This window comes from Giraffa tippelskirchi, chromosome 3 (genome assembly GCF_054371585.1).
Source record: "Giraffa tippelskirchi isolate mGirTip1 chromosome 3, T2T-mGirTip1v1.2.pri, whole genome shotgun sequence".
In the NCBI taxonomy this organism is placed as follows: domain Eukaryota; kingdom Metazoa; phylum Chordata; class Mammalia; order Artiodactyla; family Giraffidae; genus Giraffa; species Giraffa tippelskirchi.
Window position 1 is genome coordinate 100761652 of NC_137277.1, and position 13890 is coordinate 100775541.

At 38.2% G+C, this 13890-nt stretch overlaps 1 protein-coding gene across 1 annotated transcript in view; it reads left to right on the forward strand.

The window, feature by feature from the left end:
- Nucleotides 1–11667, forward strand: part of CYTIP (cytohesin 1 interacting protein) — a 30923-nt gene extending 19256 nt beyond the window's left edge. Inside the window, exons 7-8 of the mRNA XM_081574983.1 lie at nucleotides 5309–5375; nucleotides 8295–11667. Coding sequence (XP_081431109.1) covers nucleotides 5309–5375; nucleotides 8295–8755 — 528 coding nt within the window. The 3' untranslated portion in view covers nucleotides 8756–11667. The remainder of the gene's footprint in view (nucleotides 1–5308; nucleotides 5376–8294) is intronic.
- Nucleotides 11668–13890: the final 2223 nt, after the last annotated feature.

Consider the following 13890-nt stretch of genomic DNA (forward strand, 5'->3'; position numbering starts at 1 on the left):
TGTTGAGATAGTCTTCTCATTTATTTTAAAAAAATCTGTTAGTTTGGTGAATAACATTTAAAGATTTTCTAATGTAAAAACACCCTTGCATTTCTATAATAAATCCATAATTTACATAACTATAATAAGTATAACATAATTATGTAAATTGTGGTCATAATTTATATTTTTTATATACTTATAGATTTGGCCTGCTGACATTTTCTTTAGAATTGTTGAGGGTAACTTCATTTTATAGGTAGAACGGCCTGTGATTTTCTTCTCAGACTGTCTTTTTTTATCTTCTTTTTTAGTTTTGGTATCGAATTTACTAGGCTCTTAGCACGAGCTGAGGAATCTCTTCCTCTTTTTGTCCTCGGGTAGAATTCTTGCAACACTATCTCAATCACCTGGGCTTGGGCTTCTTTTTGATGTGAATACTTCTAAACTTGGTTTTGGTTTCTTTATAAGATTGCTCAACGTTTCTGCTTCTGTTTGTTTGTTTGCTTGAGCCAGTTTATTGAATGATGTTTTGCTAGTAAAGGTTTGAAATTTTCAAATTTATTTCATGAAGTTGATAATAAACATTCTATTTTCATCTTTTTCTTTTCTAACAAGCTGTGCTTATGTCCCCGTTTTCATTTGTACTACTTTTTATGTCTTCTGTTTTTCTTTTCTTGGTAATTCTCTCTAGAGGATTTCCCATTTGGGGATCTTTTCGAAACCCAGTATTTCAATTTGGGTCAATTATTCATCTTTTTCCTGGTTGCTTTTAAGGTGTTCTTTTGTCTTGCCTGATCTACAGTTTTACCACAGTCTGATCAGGCTTGGAATCATTTCTAAATTTATCCTGCTGGGAACTTGCAGTGTCCTCAGTTTTTGTTTGGGGTAATTATCAGCTTGACCTCTGTGAATATGCCTTCCTCATCATTCCCTGGATAATCTTCTGAAACTCCTGCTAGGCACATTTCAGAGTTTTTTGATTTACCTTCCATGCTTCTTAACCACCCTTTCAGATTTTGTATCACATTATGTTTTTGTTTTATTTTTTAATTGAAATATAATTGATTTACAATCAATTACATTAGTTTCAGGTGTACAGCAAAGTGATTCACTTATACATATATATGTGTATGTATCTACTATATCTACATTCTTTTTTCAATTCTTTTCATTGTTACATTATTTTTGAATTCCTTCATAATATCTGCAGTAATGTTGTCTGTGTTCTGTATGGAATGTGTTCTTTCTACTGAGTTTTAAAAATTAATTTTTTATTTTCAAATAATTCTTTTTCATGCCTGTCTTTTTTTTTCTTCCTTTGTTTCAAGTTTCTTGCTCTTAGGAACATCACATTTCTCTCTCAGAGGCTTGCAAATCCTCTTTATTTTAAAGTCTTTGAGCACTTTTCTATTTTTATTTTGTTTGGAGAGAATTCATGTACTGATTATCAGTTTTGTTGTCTTTCTTATCATTAAACTTCTGTGGAGTTCCCGAGTGTGGATTGCCTGCTTCCCTTGGCCTCTGTGCCACTCAGTGTGAGTTGGGCAGTGGCCTCTGCTCTGCAGCTCAAGACTTCCAGTACAGAGCCAGGTCTGGCAGCTTGGATGCCTTCCCTGGGGGCCAGTATGCAGCTTGGGTCGTGAGGCTGTGTTCATGTGCTCCTGCCCCTGTGGGTACATGCTTTCCATGAGCCATAGTAGCCCTTAGCAGCTTTGTTCAGCCTCCTTTTCATGCTGGTAGAGGTTAACCAAGGTTCTTCTCTCAAGCAGGAAACCTGTCTTTGTCTCTGCCTCACATAGGGCCTAATTTTCTCCTGACCTCTTTCTTTTTCTCCAGGTCTAGTAGAACTTTGGGTTCATTCTTGTTCATCATCTTTCATTTCTGTTGCCTTTCTAATCTTGTAATTGTGAGATTTCCGGCTCATTACTGAGCTAGAAATGTCTGGGTCTGACCTATTAACCGGAGTCAGATTTGCTTCCCCTTCACACAATGACATTTAGTTTGCACATCCTGCTACGTTAGTGTGCAGTGTGTCTCTCAAAGACTCCTTGTGTGGCCACAACCTCTTCTTCAGAAACAATGGTCCCTACTGAGCTAAATTTTCAGGGATTTCCTTTCTTGTGACCTATGATTCAAATGCTTGACATGAAAACAGCACATCTAGTGGGCTAACTGAGGGAGCTATTCTCTGATATTTACTGAGTCTGTAGCCCTTGGGAAATATTTTGCTACACCAAACCTTTATTTTTTAATCTGGAACTTTTAGGATAGTTATCTGTGAAAGCACTATAAAAGTAGTAAGCGTTAGTTGTTCAGTCATGTCTTACCCTTTGTGACCCCACAGACCGTGGCCCATCAGGCTCCTCTGGCCATGAAATTCTCCAGGCAAGAATACTGGAGTGGGTAGCCATTCCATTCTCCAGGGGATCTTCCCGACCCAGGGTTCAAACCCAGGGTCTCCTGCATCGCACTGCAGGAAGATTGTTTTCTGTCTGAGCCACCAGGGAAGCCCAGGTGGCATATAAGTAGTAAAGTGCCATGGAAATGTTTATCTATAACATGGAGAATGAAAACATTGGAGATATATTCAACCAAATATCCAGTCTGTGACAGCTGAGTGTTGTTTCAGGAAGCCACCCTTTCATTTATTCATTTAGCCAACATTTAAGGAGCAGCTTCAGTATGATAGGCACTGGACTAGGAACAGTGAACTGAGCTGATGTGGCCCAGTAGGGTTAGATCTCACCTATGCTTCAATTTTCTTCTAATAATGAGAGATTAGATTTGTCCAAATACACCACTGTGGTATTAGTAATAGACCAAAACAGACTCTGAGGAAAATAGGGAAGCTTCAATACAGACTAAAAGCTCTTAGTCACTTTGACACAGCTGCTCTTTACACTGGTATTTTTTTGGTTTAAGTGATGACATACTGAGATGACTGGGACAAATCAACAGATTTGACACTTAAAAACCTTTATTTTCACAGAAACTGTTTGGCAAGCCCTGACTTGTATTTCGGAGAAGGCAATGGCACCCCACTCCAGTACTCTTGCCTGGAAAATCCCATGGACAGAGGAGCCTAGTAGGCTGCAGTCTGTGGGGTTGCTAGGGGTCAGACACGACTGAGCGGCTTCACTTTCACTTTTCATTTTCATGCATTGGAGAAGGAAATGGCAGCCCACTCCAGTATTCTTGCCTGGAGAATCCCAGGGACGGGGGAGCCCGGTGGGCTGCCGTCTATGGGGTCGCACAGAGTCAGACACGACTGAAGCGACTTAGCAGCAGCAGCAGCAGCAGACTTGTATTTATAGGTAGTAAGTACAGAAATACAACTTCCTCTTCTGCCTATAACTAGTTTTGAGTATCGGTCTATCCTTACGCTTCCCAACTGGACTCTATTCTCGTGTAAGAGATAAACCTCTTTAAGAAGGAAAAAAGGGCTTAGTGTATATGCCAGATCCCTGCTGGTTCTGTACTTCCTGGTTTCCTGACTCTGACCTTCACATGACCTCAGGTTTATAAGAGCTATAATTCAGGTAGCCCAGCAGTCTTAGAGCCAGGTAGACTATGTTATAGTATAGGAAGAACAAGGAATTAACTGAGTGAGGTATTTTATGTCTTTGACTTATTGATTACATATTATATTGACAGCCATAAGGAGTGCTGCTATATGTTACTGTTATCAAGGCTGAGAAAATCCTGCCCAGTGATTGTTCATTCCCTGAACCAGCCAGAGTCCCCTTTAAACATTTAATGACATTCTTGTAATATTTTCTTTTCCTTTAGTCTTCCCCTTCCAAATGTACCTTTTCCCCACTCTCCCGTTTTAGGCTTCGTCTACCCCTTCCAGACTGATTTGTACAAAGGACCACTTGTTTCTAACTAGGCTGCCTTTCCTTCCTGATAAATGTCCACAGGCAAATCTGAGCAGTGGGGGACCTAAATTTGAGGGCTTGCTGTGAGGACCTGAAGTGGCAAAGGAAGGGGTGGAGTAAAAAGCAGACAGAAGGGAGAAGGAGCCTTTCCTTGTCAGATGCCTTCCGCTTTGTTGACTTTTGATTCCCACCCACAGCCTGGCTGTGGGCTAGGCCAGGCCTCATGTGCAGTCGTGACCATTACAACAGCCACTTCATCCCTCCCCGGGCCACTGTTCTCATGCACAGGGCAGCCAAGGAAGGAAGCAGTTAAGAAGTCAAGATCTGTTAAGAAATGTTCTAAGTTTAGCCCTCCGAGGATATCTCTTAGAGCTGGTCAGCTTCCCTTTTTGTGTATAGAAAATAGAAATCCAGCAGAAAAGATAGTGTTAGTGACTCAGGCTTATAGAATGATGGTGGTATTTTTTTAAATTAATATACAGTTGATTTACAATATTGTGTTAGTTTTGGATGTATAGCAAAGTGATCCAGTTATACATATAGATTTTTTCAGATTTCTTTCTATTACATGTTACTACAAGATACTGAATGTAGTTCTCTGTGGTGTATGATAAATTCTTGTTGTTTATCTATTTTATATATAGTGGTATGTATGTCTTAATCCTATACTCCTAATTTATCCCTCCCCTGCCCTGTTTCCCCTTTGATAAGCATGTTTGTTTCCTATGTCTGTGAATCTGTTTCTGTTGGTAAATAAGCTTATTGGTATCATTTTTTTAGGTTCCACATATAAGTGATATCATATAGTATTTCTCTTTTTCTTTCTGACTTACTTTTTGCTTAGTGTGATAATCTCTAGGCCCATCCATGTTGCTGCAAATGGCATTATTTCGTTCTTTTTCATGGCTGAGTAATATTTCATTGTATATATGTACCACATCTTCTGTGTCCGTTCAAAATGATCATGGCATTTTTTGAACATTTACTAAGCTGTATCCACGGTTCCACCCATTTTCATCTACTAATGCTTATATTCCTCATGAAAATCCCAGGGTTTAGGTTCTGTTGTCCTCATGTTATAGATGAGAGAAGCCTAGAGTTTAAAGTCTTGCCGAATCAGCTAGTAAATGGACACAAACTCAAGCAGTCTGCTTTTCCAATAATTTAAAATAAAAAAAACATAAATATTATTGTTTCTATCATCTGTCCTCTCTATTGAAACAATGTCATTGTTTCAATTTGTTGGTGCTACTACACTATTTCTCGAGAAATTGGTGTTCCCAATATTCTCCTATTACACAGGAAAAAATCTTTCAAATGAATGGGAGGGATTGTTAGTGCTAGAAAGAAATGAAAAAAAATGAATTGACAAATCTGAACACCTGAAAGTACATTGCTATCTTCTCTGGCGTTTCCTAATAATTGGCACTTTTTTTCTTCTTTCTCAGCAAACCTTGAAGAAGAAATGGGTGGAGTTCAGGTCTCTGCAGTTACAGGAACAGCGGCTGCTTCATGGTAAATGTGATTTTCCGGTTCAGAAACCACACTTACATTTCATTCTTTCAGTACTTCTGTGTCTAAATTTTTTTAAGATTGTCATCATTACAAGGAAAAATTGTCTAGCATGGGTCAAAAATAGTCTGTGTTCCTTTGGCTTGGCTTTTGGAGGGACCAGTGTATTTGGAGAAGGGGTAAGTCAAATGACATCCCCTCTTCCATACACATAACACGCGCACATGAAGACATGGACACACATGCATGCATGCACACACTCGCAAGAAGCACCTGGGGATTTTAGAAGAGCAATATGAATGATTGCCTCATTTTCTTATTACTTTGGCAGATGAATTAAATTCCTGAGAATACCTATGGCTCAAGGGCTGCGTAGTTCTGAGAAACTCTTGAAGCTGGAATGATAGCATGCTTCTTGGGTGGAGCTTGTATTATTTGTTCAAATTGTGTAAGTTACAATAATGCAGAGGTATTCTCCTTCATGGCCCTCAAATCCGAGAAATGTTAAGGATCTTTAAAACAGTAAATACGTGCTTCTTGCTGTTGGATTCATTCTGAGAAGAAGGGTTGAGTTTAAAATTTGTTGACTTGGCAGTTACTGTGTGACTGGTATAACCTGAGGAATGAACTTATGTGTACAAATAATTCACTGAAACCATTAGCTATGTGGGTGTGAAATATAGGTTATATTTTTGCTAGATAAGACTAACCTAAAGTCTCTATTTATAACCTTACAATATCTGTTTGTTAAAGTGATCATCTGTTTATAGAAAAAAGATACATTTAATTCTTAATTCAGCACTAATTTATGACAGAAGTTTGTGGTGAAGTTCTTTCTTTTCAGAAAATGAAGCATATATGAGTTACTTCTCTATTTGTGTTTATAAAGTAATATTTTTAAAAATGTGTAACAGGGTTTTTTTGAGGGATCTAAAATTTGCTAACAAGTCAGAGGCACAAATATATGGCCACTTCCTGGATTTCTGTAGACTTCAGGGTGTTTGGGATATCTTTGCCTCCACTTGCAGAGGAGCATCCTAAAGGGGAGATGGGGTTTGATCTGATAAGTGTAGGCAGTTCTGTGGTTCTATGGGCATGGCTTGTATAGACAAGGTCCTTTGTTCAGGATCAAGGAGATTGGCTCCTCATAAGGCCATTTATATATTTTTTGAGAGATTAAAAGAGTTCTTTAGTTTACTTTTTATAGACCTAGAATAAATATCCAAGGCATGAGATTCTACAAGCCAAATGCTCTCCAATCAAAAGACATTAATCAACTGTTGCCAGATGAAATAAAGTAGGTTTTCTTAACAAAAAAGAACGCATTATAACTGGTCACCACAGGACTGACCCTCCTCAACCTTGCAGATCAAATGGAAAAATAAACAGTCTCTTTTAATATTGTCAACCAAGGGCAAAGGAAAGCAGCAGTAGAGACAATCAGCATGAGGTTAAAAAAACACATTTCTGAGTGTGTAATGTCCTATTACTTTTCCTTATGCAAAGTCACCTTCAAATGCTTTTTTTTTCCCCCCTGGCTAGTATTACAAATAATCTCCTCTCTTTTAGCAGCATACCAAACAACTCAGATAGTACAGAAGCAAGAGGGATATGAACAGGCTGTTGGTGTGAAATTAAAATTTGAGTTTGGAGAGCCCAGATGTAGGTTATAAAAGGTTGATGAAGAAATTCAGCCAAGCAGATAACATTCAATTTCTTCAAATGATTATTTATTTTAGGACAGGGATGTTTTCTGGGTACACTACCATTTCAAAGAATTTAAGTATTAAAGTATTCTAAGAATAAACTGGGAATATCAAGGCTCTAAGATATCCTTTCTGTTCTAAACATCTTTGAATTCTCTAATAATTAGTCCGTAAGGTGCAGGTTTTATAACTGTGCTTTCCATACACTTCAAGTGATGTTATAATAATTTTATAATTATTAAAAAAATGCAGTAACTAAAAATCAGAGGAACTAAAATAGAGAAAATCCATAAGAGGACATTGCTCCAAATATATTCTTTGGAACCCATTTCTATGATGATTTTAATAAAAAGTGGCAGGGTCACTTCTATGTAAGAAATGATTCTTTCGGAAATTCAAAAGTTGCCCTGGAATACTGTTAGATGAGTTGAATTGTTCTCATGTGAAGAATTTTGTTTCAATTTATTTAATCTAGGCCATTTTTGTGACCGTGGAATCCTTTACATGAAACTAATCCATAAACAAGGGTTTTCCAGGTGGCACAGTGCTAAAGAATCTGCCTATCAATGCAGGAGATGTAAGAGATGGAGGTTTGGTCCCTGGGTCAGGAAGATTCCCTGGAGTAGGAAATGGCAAGCCAGGCCAGTATTCTTACCTGGAAAACTCCATGGACAGAAGAGCCTGGCAGCCTACAGTCACAGGGTTACAAAGAGTCAAACACAACTGAGTAACTGAGCACATACAGTCTATGGACAAATAGCTTGAAAAACCATACTCTTAAGCTTATCAAATGATCTCATGCTGCTGCTGCTGCTGCTGCTAAGTCACTTCAGTCGTGCCCGACTCTGTGTGACCCCATAGATGGCAGCCCAGCAGGCTCCCCCATCCCTGGGATTCTCCAGGCAAGAATACTGGAGTGGGTTGCCATTTCCTTCTCCAATGCAGGAAAGTGAAAAGTGAAAGTGAAGTCGCTCAGTCATGTCAGACCCTTAGCGACCCCATGGACTGCAGCCTACCAGGCCCCTCCGTCCATGGGATTTTCCAGGCAAGAGTACTGGAGTGGGGCGCCACAGGCACTTATTTGTGCAAGCTTGGTGAAAAGAATTATTTACCCTTACTCTTTCTTGTGCCTTTCACAGAGAAATTTTGATGTATTTACTTGTAAGAAGTGATGCTTAGATCTATTTCACAGTAGACTTTCTTTTCTGCATTCTAGGTGATGCAACTAACTGCCCAAGTTTGGAAAATATGGACATAGATGAATCCACATTGCTTGGACCTCTGCCTGGCCCAGCCTTCCTGGACCGGAATCGATTATCCAGTGCAAGCAGCTGTAAGAGCTGGCTGAGCTCCATGACGATAGACAGTGAGGATGGTTACCAGACCTGTGTGTCTGAAGACTCCAGTCGGGAAGGCTTCAGCCGCCAGACAAGCACAGATGATGAGTGCTTTTTCCCCAGGGAAGGAGATGATTTTCTGAAGAGGTCTTCTTCGAGGAGAAATCGGAGCATTAGTTCTGCCAGCAGTGGGTCCATGTCTCCTTTGTGTGAAGGCAACTTCTCAGGCATGTATGGGACCCTGCCCAGGAAAAGCAGAAGGGGAAGTGTCCGGAAACAGCTCTTGAAGTTCATCCCAGGCCTTCACCGCGCTGTGGAAGAGGAAGAGAGTCGCTTTTAATGGGTTGTCATGCCCTTTCATATTAGCTTATTTTGTAAATATCTTCAGATTCCTTTAGATCAACTCCACCCAACTTAGTGGGAAAGTGCAGATGGATTGCAAAACTGACGTCTCATTTCTTGGCAGGAGTGAACTTTATTTAAACTTTTGTACCACTATGTATGCTTCTGCAATTGTTTTTTAACCAGAACAGTTCGAGTTCTAGGCAGGCAGTAGGAAAATTAAATAATGATAAATTACAAAATATAACAAATTAACTCAAATGCCTGCTCATTTTAATGCTCCCTGTGAAGGCAAGGGTATATATTTATTTTCTAGATTAGTCATGTGAAAAGTTGAGAACTTTTTAGAATCAAGTGTAAATAAGAAAGTGACAGAATGTAATTATTTGGAAAACCTTCTGTAGATTAATTGGTAGGTTACAAAACTTTATCTTTGCTTAAGCTCAGTATATTATGGAGAAGCTTATTAATAGGCGATTTTGAATGTTTCTGTTCAAATCTATGAAAGATTATAAATGAAGATGATCATCAGCCCTTTTTTATATCCACAGTGACAATAAAGCAGGAAGTAGAAGATTTAATAGGAGGATTTAAGCTTTATAAAATCCATTGAAAGATGTTTTCTAAGATGGGTGCTAAAAAAGACTATAATAAGGTCTTTTTCACTGGTGGCCTAAACAAAATGGATGAGGATGTCTTTACCTGATTCAACTTTTACTCTTCCTAAACATTGATTACAAGTCTGTAACTCTCAAGATCCTACAGCCTCGTGATTTTTTGAACAAATATCTAAAATTTGAAAAATTAGAGTTAAGAAAAAGATTTTCCTCTTGTGGAATTTTTTTCACATTACTCCTCACTTTATATTATATATTCTTAGTAATTATTGCCTCAGCACTCTCTTGTCTATTAGTTATGTTGGTATCACTTTACTCCTCACCTTTCAGTCACATTTTTGTTCAAAGCCCATTAAAGTTCATGATTTCTCTGTTCTGGTGATACAGCTGCTCATTACCTATATTCTTAGGGTAGATAATCTGGACAATGCAATAAACAGTCCCTACTGATTGTGAATGCTGTGTGTGCATGTGTGTGTGTGTATGTGTGAGAGATAGATGACTTTGAGTGCAACTGATACACTTAAATGAACTGAGTAAAGAGTGACTCATTTTGAGAAAAAAAGAGATGAAGGCAAGGAAGCTTGTAGGGTAAGAAATAAATGATAAAATAGGAAAATATTTCTAATTCTGACATACTTTCTATTAATTCTTTGAATTCAGGAGTATCCAGTGGGCTTTGCATAAGAATCATTCATGTGAAAAGTAGAGTTTTCACAGGAACAACCGCAATCTTGTCTGTCATTTACTGAATGCATAATAGGTGAAAGATGTTGTCTATGTGATCCCAGAAATAACCCTGTAGAGAGACGTTAAGCATATAGATAAGGAAGCAGGTATTCAGAGAAGTTCCCATGGTCACTGGGAGGGCTAATATTGGAAGCCAGTTTTTCCCAACTCTAGCTTACCTGCTTAGTCTCTCTGGATATTGTTCACCTCTTTGCTGGTTCTGTGTAGTTATCACCACAGGACTACCATTTGCCCCAACCCCAATATTTAAAATGTACAGTTGTAGATATTGCATGAATAAGGATATTGTAAATAGGAGAAAAAAACCTATTTGGTAAATAGGAAGGCAAACTTATATAAGGTGACTCTTCTCAGGTCTACAAGCAAGTTTTCAGATGTAAGCACATAACTTATAATAACTACACGGTTAGCAATACATTTATTTTCAACAGGGGCTTGCAAATCAATTGTGATTTGACAGCTATTGCTTATTTCTCACCACCCACTAGAATTGTCATGTTAAAGATCTGCTTACATGAATGTAGCATTTTCTGTTAATCCTCTTTCACCAAGTCCAGGGGCAAAAATACCACATTTATTTTAGGAAAGATGATTTTAAAGTATTCTACGTGAACAATGTTTTAAGAACTACTACAGTTCATCTGGAAAAGCAGACAACATGTCATTTGCTTTTCTGTGGTTTTAAGTGTTAAATATAGTATGATACCATCTTACAGTAAACATCAAACCCAAAATTGTAGAGGGAGGAAGGAGAGCATGTTGCACTGTCGTCTGCGATAAGAAGCATGAGAGTCGAGTTAGACATGTTCTGGAAAAAAAGTTAAGCATTTTTTAACCAAAGTACAGGAAGGAAGGGTGTCTCATGTTTTGTGTGTTCACAAGTTGTAAGAAACCTGTTGTTGAGTGGAAATGTGGGTAAATTTCTCATGGCATAGTTTTTCAGCCTGAATCTGACCTCAGTGGGGCTTTAGAAGATGTCATTGCTCTAATTTTCTGATGTACAATGACCACAGTGACTTACTTTGATATGATTTCCTGGGAAAAGAAAAGAGAAGAGTTTTTTTTAACCCCAAAGTTGTCAAATATGTAATATTGGTGAATTTATTAATTGACAATTTGTTAAGAAAGTGCATTTTTCTAATACGGCTTTGATTGATAAATCAAATTTGAATCAAACCTATTAGGAATCACTCTTGTCACGTGACTATAGGAACACCACCATGTCAAACAGGTTGGAACTATATTTTTTGAAATGGCTTTTATTTATCATTTCTACTTTTTAATGCTTTTCCATCTTTAGTATATGATACAAACAATATTAAAAATCCTAGTCTGAACTGAAGATCAAACTTGGAAACAGCTTGCGTATACTAATCATAAAGTATAAATATTTGTGGATGTATACAGTCTAAGCATGGTAAATAATACATAACAACTATACTATACTTCGGATCACAAAATTATTGGTGCTTTATATCCAATTCCTTACAGAACTATGTTGACACTTTTCTGAAATAAAGAATGCTACTCTTCAGTGACAGAACTTTCTGCTGTCTCTCTCTGTCTTTACTTACTTTAAATGAAATGAAATTTTAAAAAAATCTAGAGTGACCTATTAATACCTACCTCTTTGAGGTTCTTAAAATATATTACCTACTTAATTGAGGCTTTACACTTGTATTAGCTTTCTGTTGTTGTTTGACAAATTGCTGCAAACATAGAGGTTTAAAACATGTTATCTCAAAGGTTTGTGGGTCAAGAGTATGGGCAAGGTTTAGCTGGGTCTCTTTGAAACTAAGCAGGACCCTGTGGTCCTTTCCCCCAACCCCTGCAACATCCTCTGCCTGCTTTTGTCAGTGGAAAACTTCAGTCAAAGAGTAAGTTTAATCAGAGAAATGAAAATGTACAAACAAAGAAAAACAGTCAAATGAGATCAAATAATAATAATGTAGTCATTAAACATAGTTAAGGGCTGTTATTTCTCAAGGACTATAGATAATATTCTGAAGCATATCCCAGGAGCTGTCTTATAGATACTAAAATATCAGGTGAAAAAATTAACTACATGATGACCAGACTATACCCATAATATAAGCTTCCACAATTTCAAGAATTGGTCTCAAAGAAATGGGAGGAAACAGACCCTGGAACTGAAAATTAACTGTACCTAAAACAACCAAGTTGACATTGGTTAGACCACTGATGACAAATTTGAAGATGACTGTCAAAGATGACTGTGCTGTTTCTGTATGTAACCCCACTTCTCTCTCTAAAAGCTCTTGCCCCTTGGTTGTGGAAGGGGGCTCTGCCAGTTGTGGGGGGTGCGGTATGGCCTTTGGACAGATGTCCGCCCACCACCTCCCTAGTTGCTGGCATCTGAAATAAAGCAAGCTTTCCTTTCCACCAAACTGGCCTGTTTATTGGCTTTTGAACTGTGGGTAGCCAGACCCCACACTCTTTGTAACATCTTCAGAGTTTCACAGAGCAGCAATCATGATGTCACCCAGGGCTGAGTTCTTATCTACAGGCTTGACTGGGGAAGGATTTCCCACCACAATTCCTCAGAGTTGTCAGAAGCATTCCTTATAGCCATAGGTTTCATGGTATCTTGCTTATCAAAACCCAAAAATATAGAGAAAGAGATACTACAAGTGTTAGTTGCTCAATCATGTCCAACTCTTTGTGACCCCATGGACTGTAGCCTGCCAGGCTCTTCTGTCTATAAAATTCTCCAGGCAAGATACTGGAGAGGGTAGCCATTCCCTTCTCCAGAAGATTTTCCCCAACTCAGGGATTGAACCTGAGTCTCCCATATTGCAGGCAGATTCTTTACCATCTGAGCCACCAGGGAAGTGAGACAGAGTCCTAAAAAATGCAATGTAACCAGACTGACATCCCAGTACCTTTGCCATAGAACAGAACATAATCACAAGAGTGATATCCTATCAATTGTGCCATCTATTTGTTAGATACAAGTCACAGGACCCACCCACACTCACAAAGCTGGGCTTACACAAAGGCATGAACATCAGGAGGAGGGGATTGGGAGCTACCTTAGAAGCTATTCTCAGCACTGTTCAAGGAGTTCACAAATTGATAATTTAAGATACCACGTCTTCTCTAAACTTCTCTGAGCAAAAAGAAAGTGTGAATGTCACCATTTTTAATTTTTACATAGAGAAATGTTAAGATTAACGACTTTTTAAATTAAAGAAATTGGCCAAGATTGTATAACCAGCCAAAAAGCTGAGGAGGAAACTATCCAGGTCTATTACAGACCTCCCAGCTTTGTCCCCCAACTGCATGAAATGACAGAAGATTTTAAAAGAATGTTAAAGAGTGAACCAACCAATCACTTGCTTCTAAATTCTGCTCAGGGAATCTGAATGTATTTAAGTGAATTCACTGACTGATATGCTGGACTTTATCACATCTATGTGGGTACATCTTTGCGAGCAGATGAAAGGAATTCCACAGAAAAACAAAACTTTCATAATCAAAACTATGAAACACAAGATGATATGATTAACTATGAGCAAATTGTTGGGTGATCTTGCAAATAGCACATTTATTAGAACTTGAGAAAATAAGACAGTTTGAAGAATAGAAAGCATGTATATCTTAGGAATAGAGGATAAGCCCCACAACTTGATAAAGAACATCTATAAAAACCCTACAGCTAGCTAATATTATGATGTGAGAAACTGGATGCTTTCCCCCTAAGATGAGGTGCAAACAAAGGATATCCCCTCACCACTTCTATTTA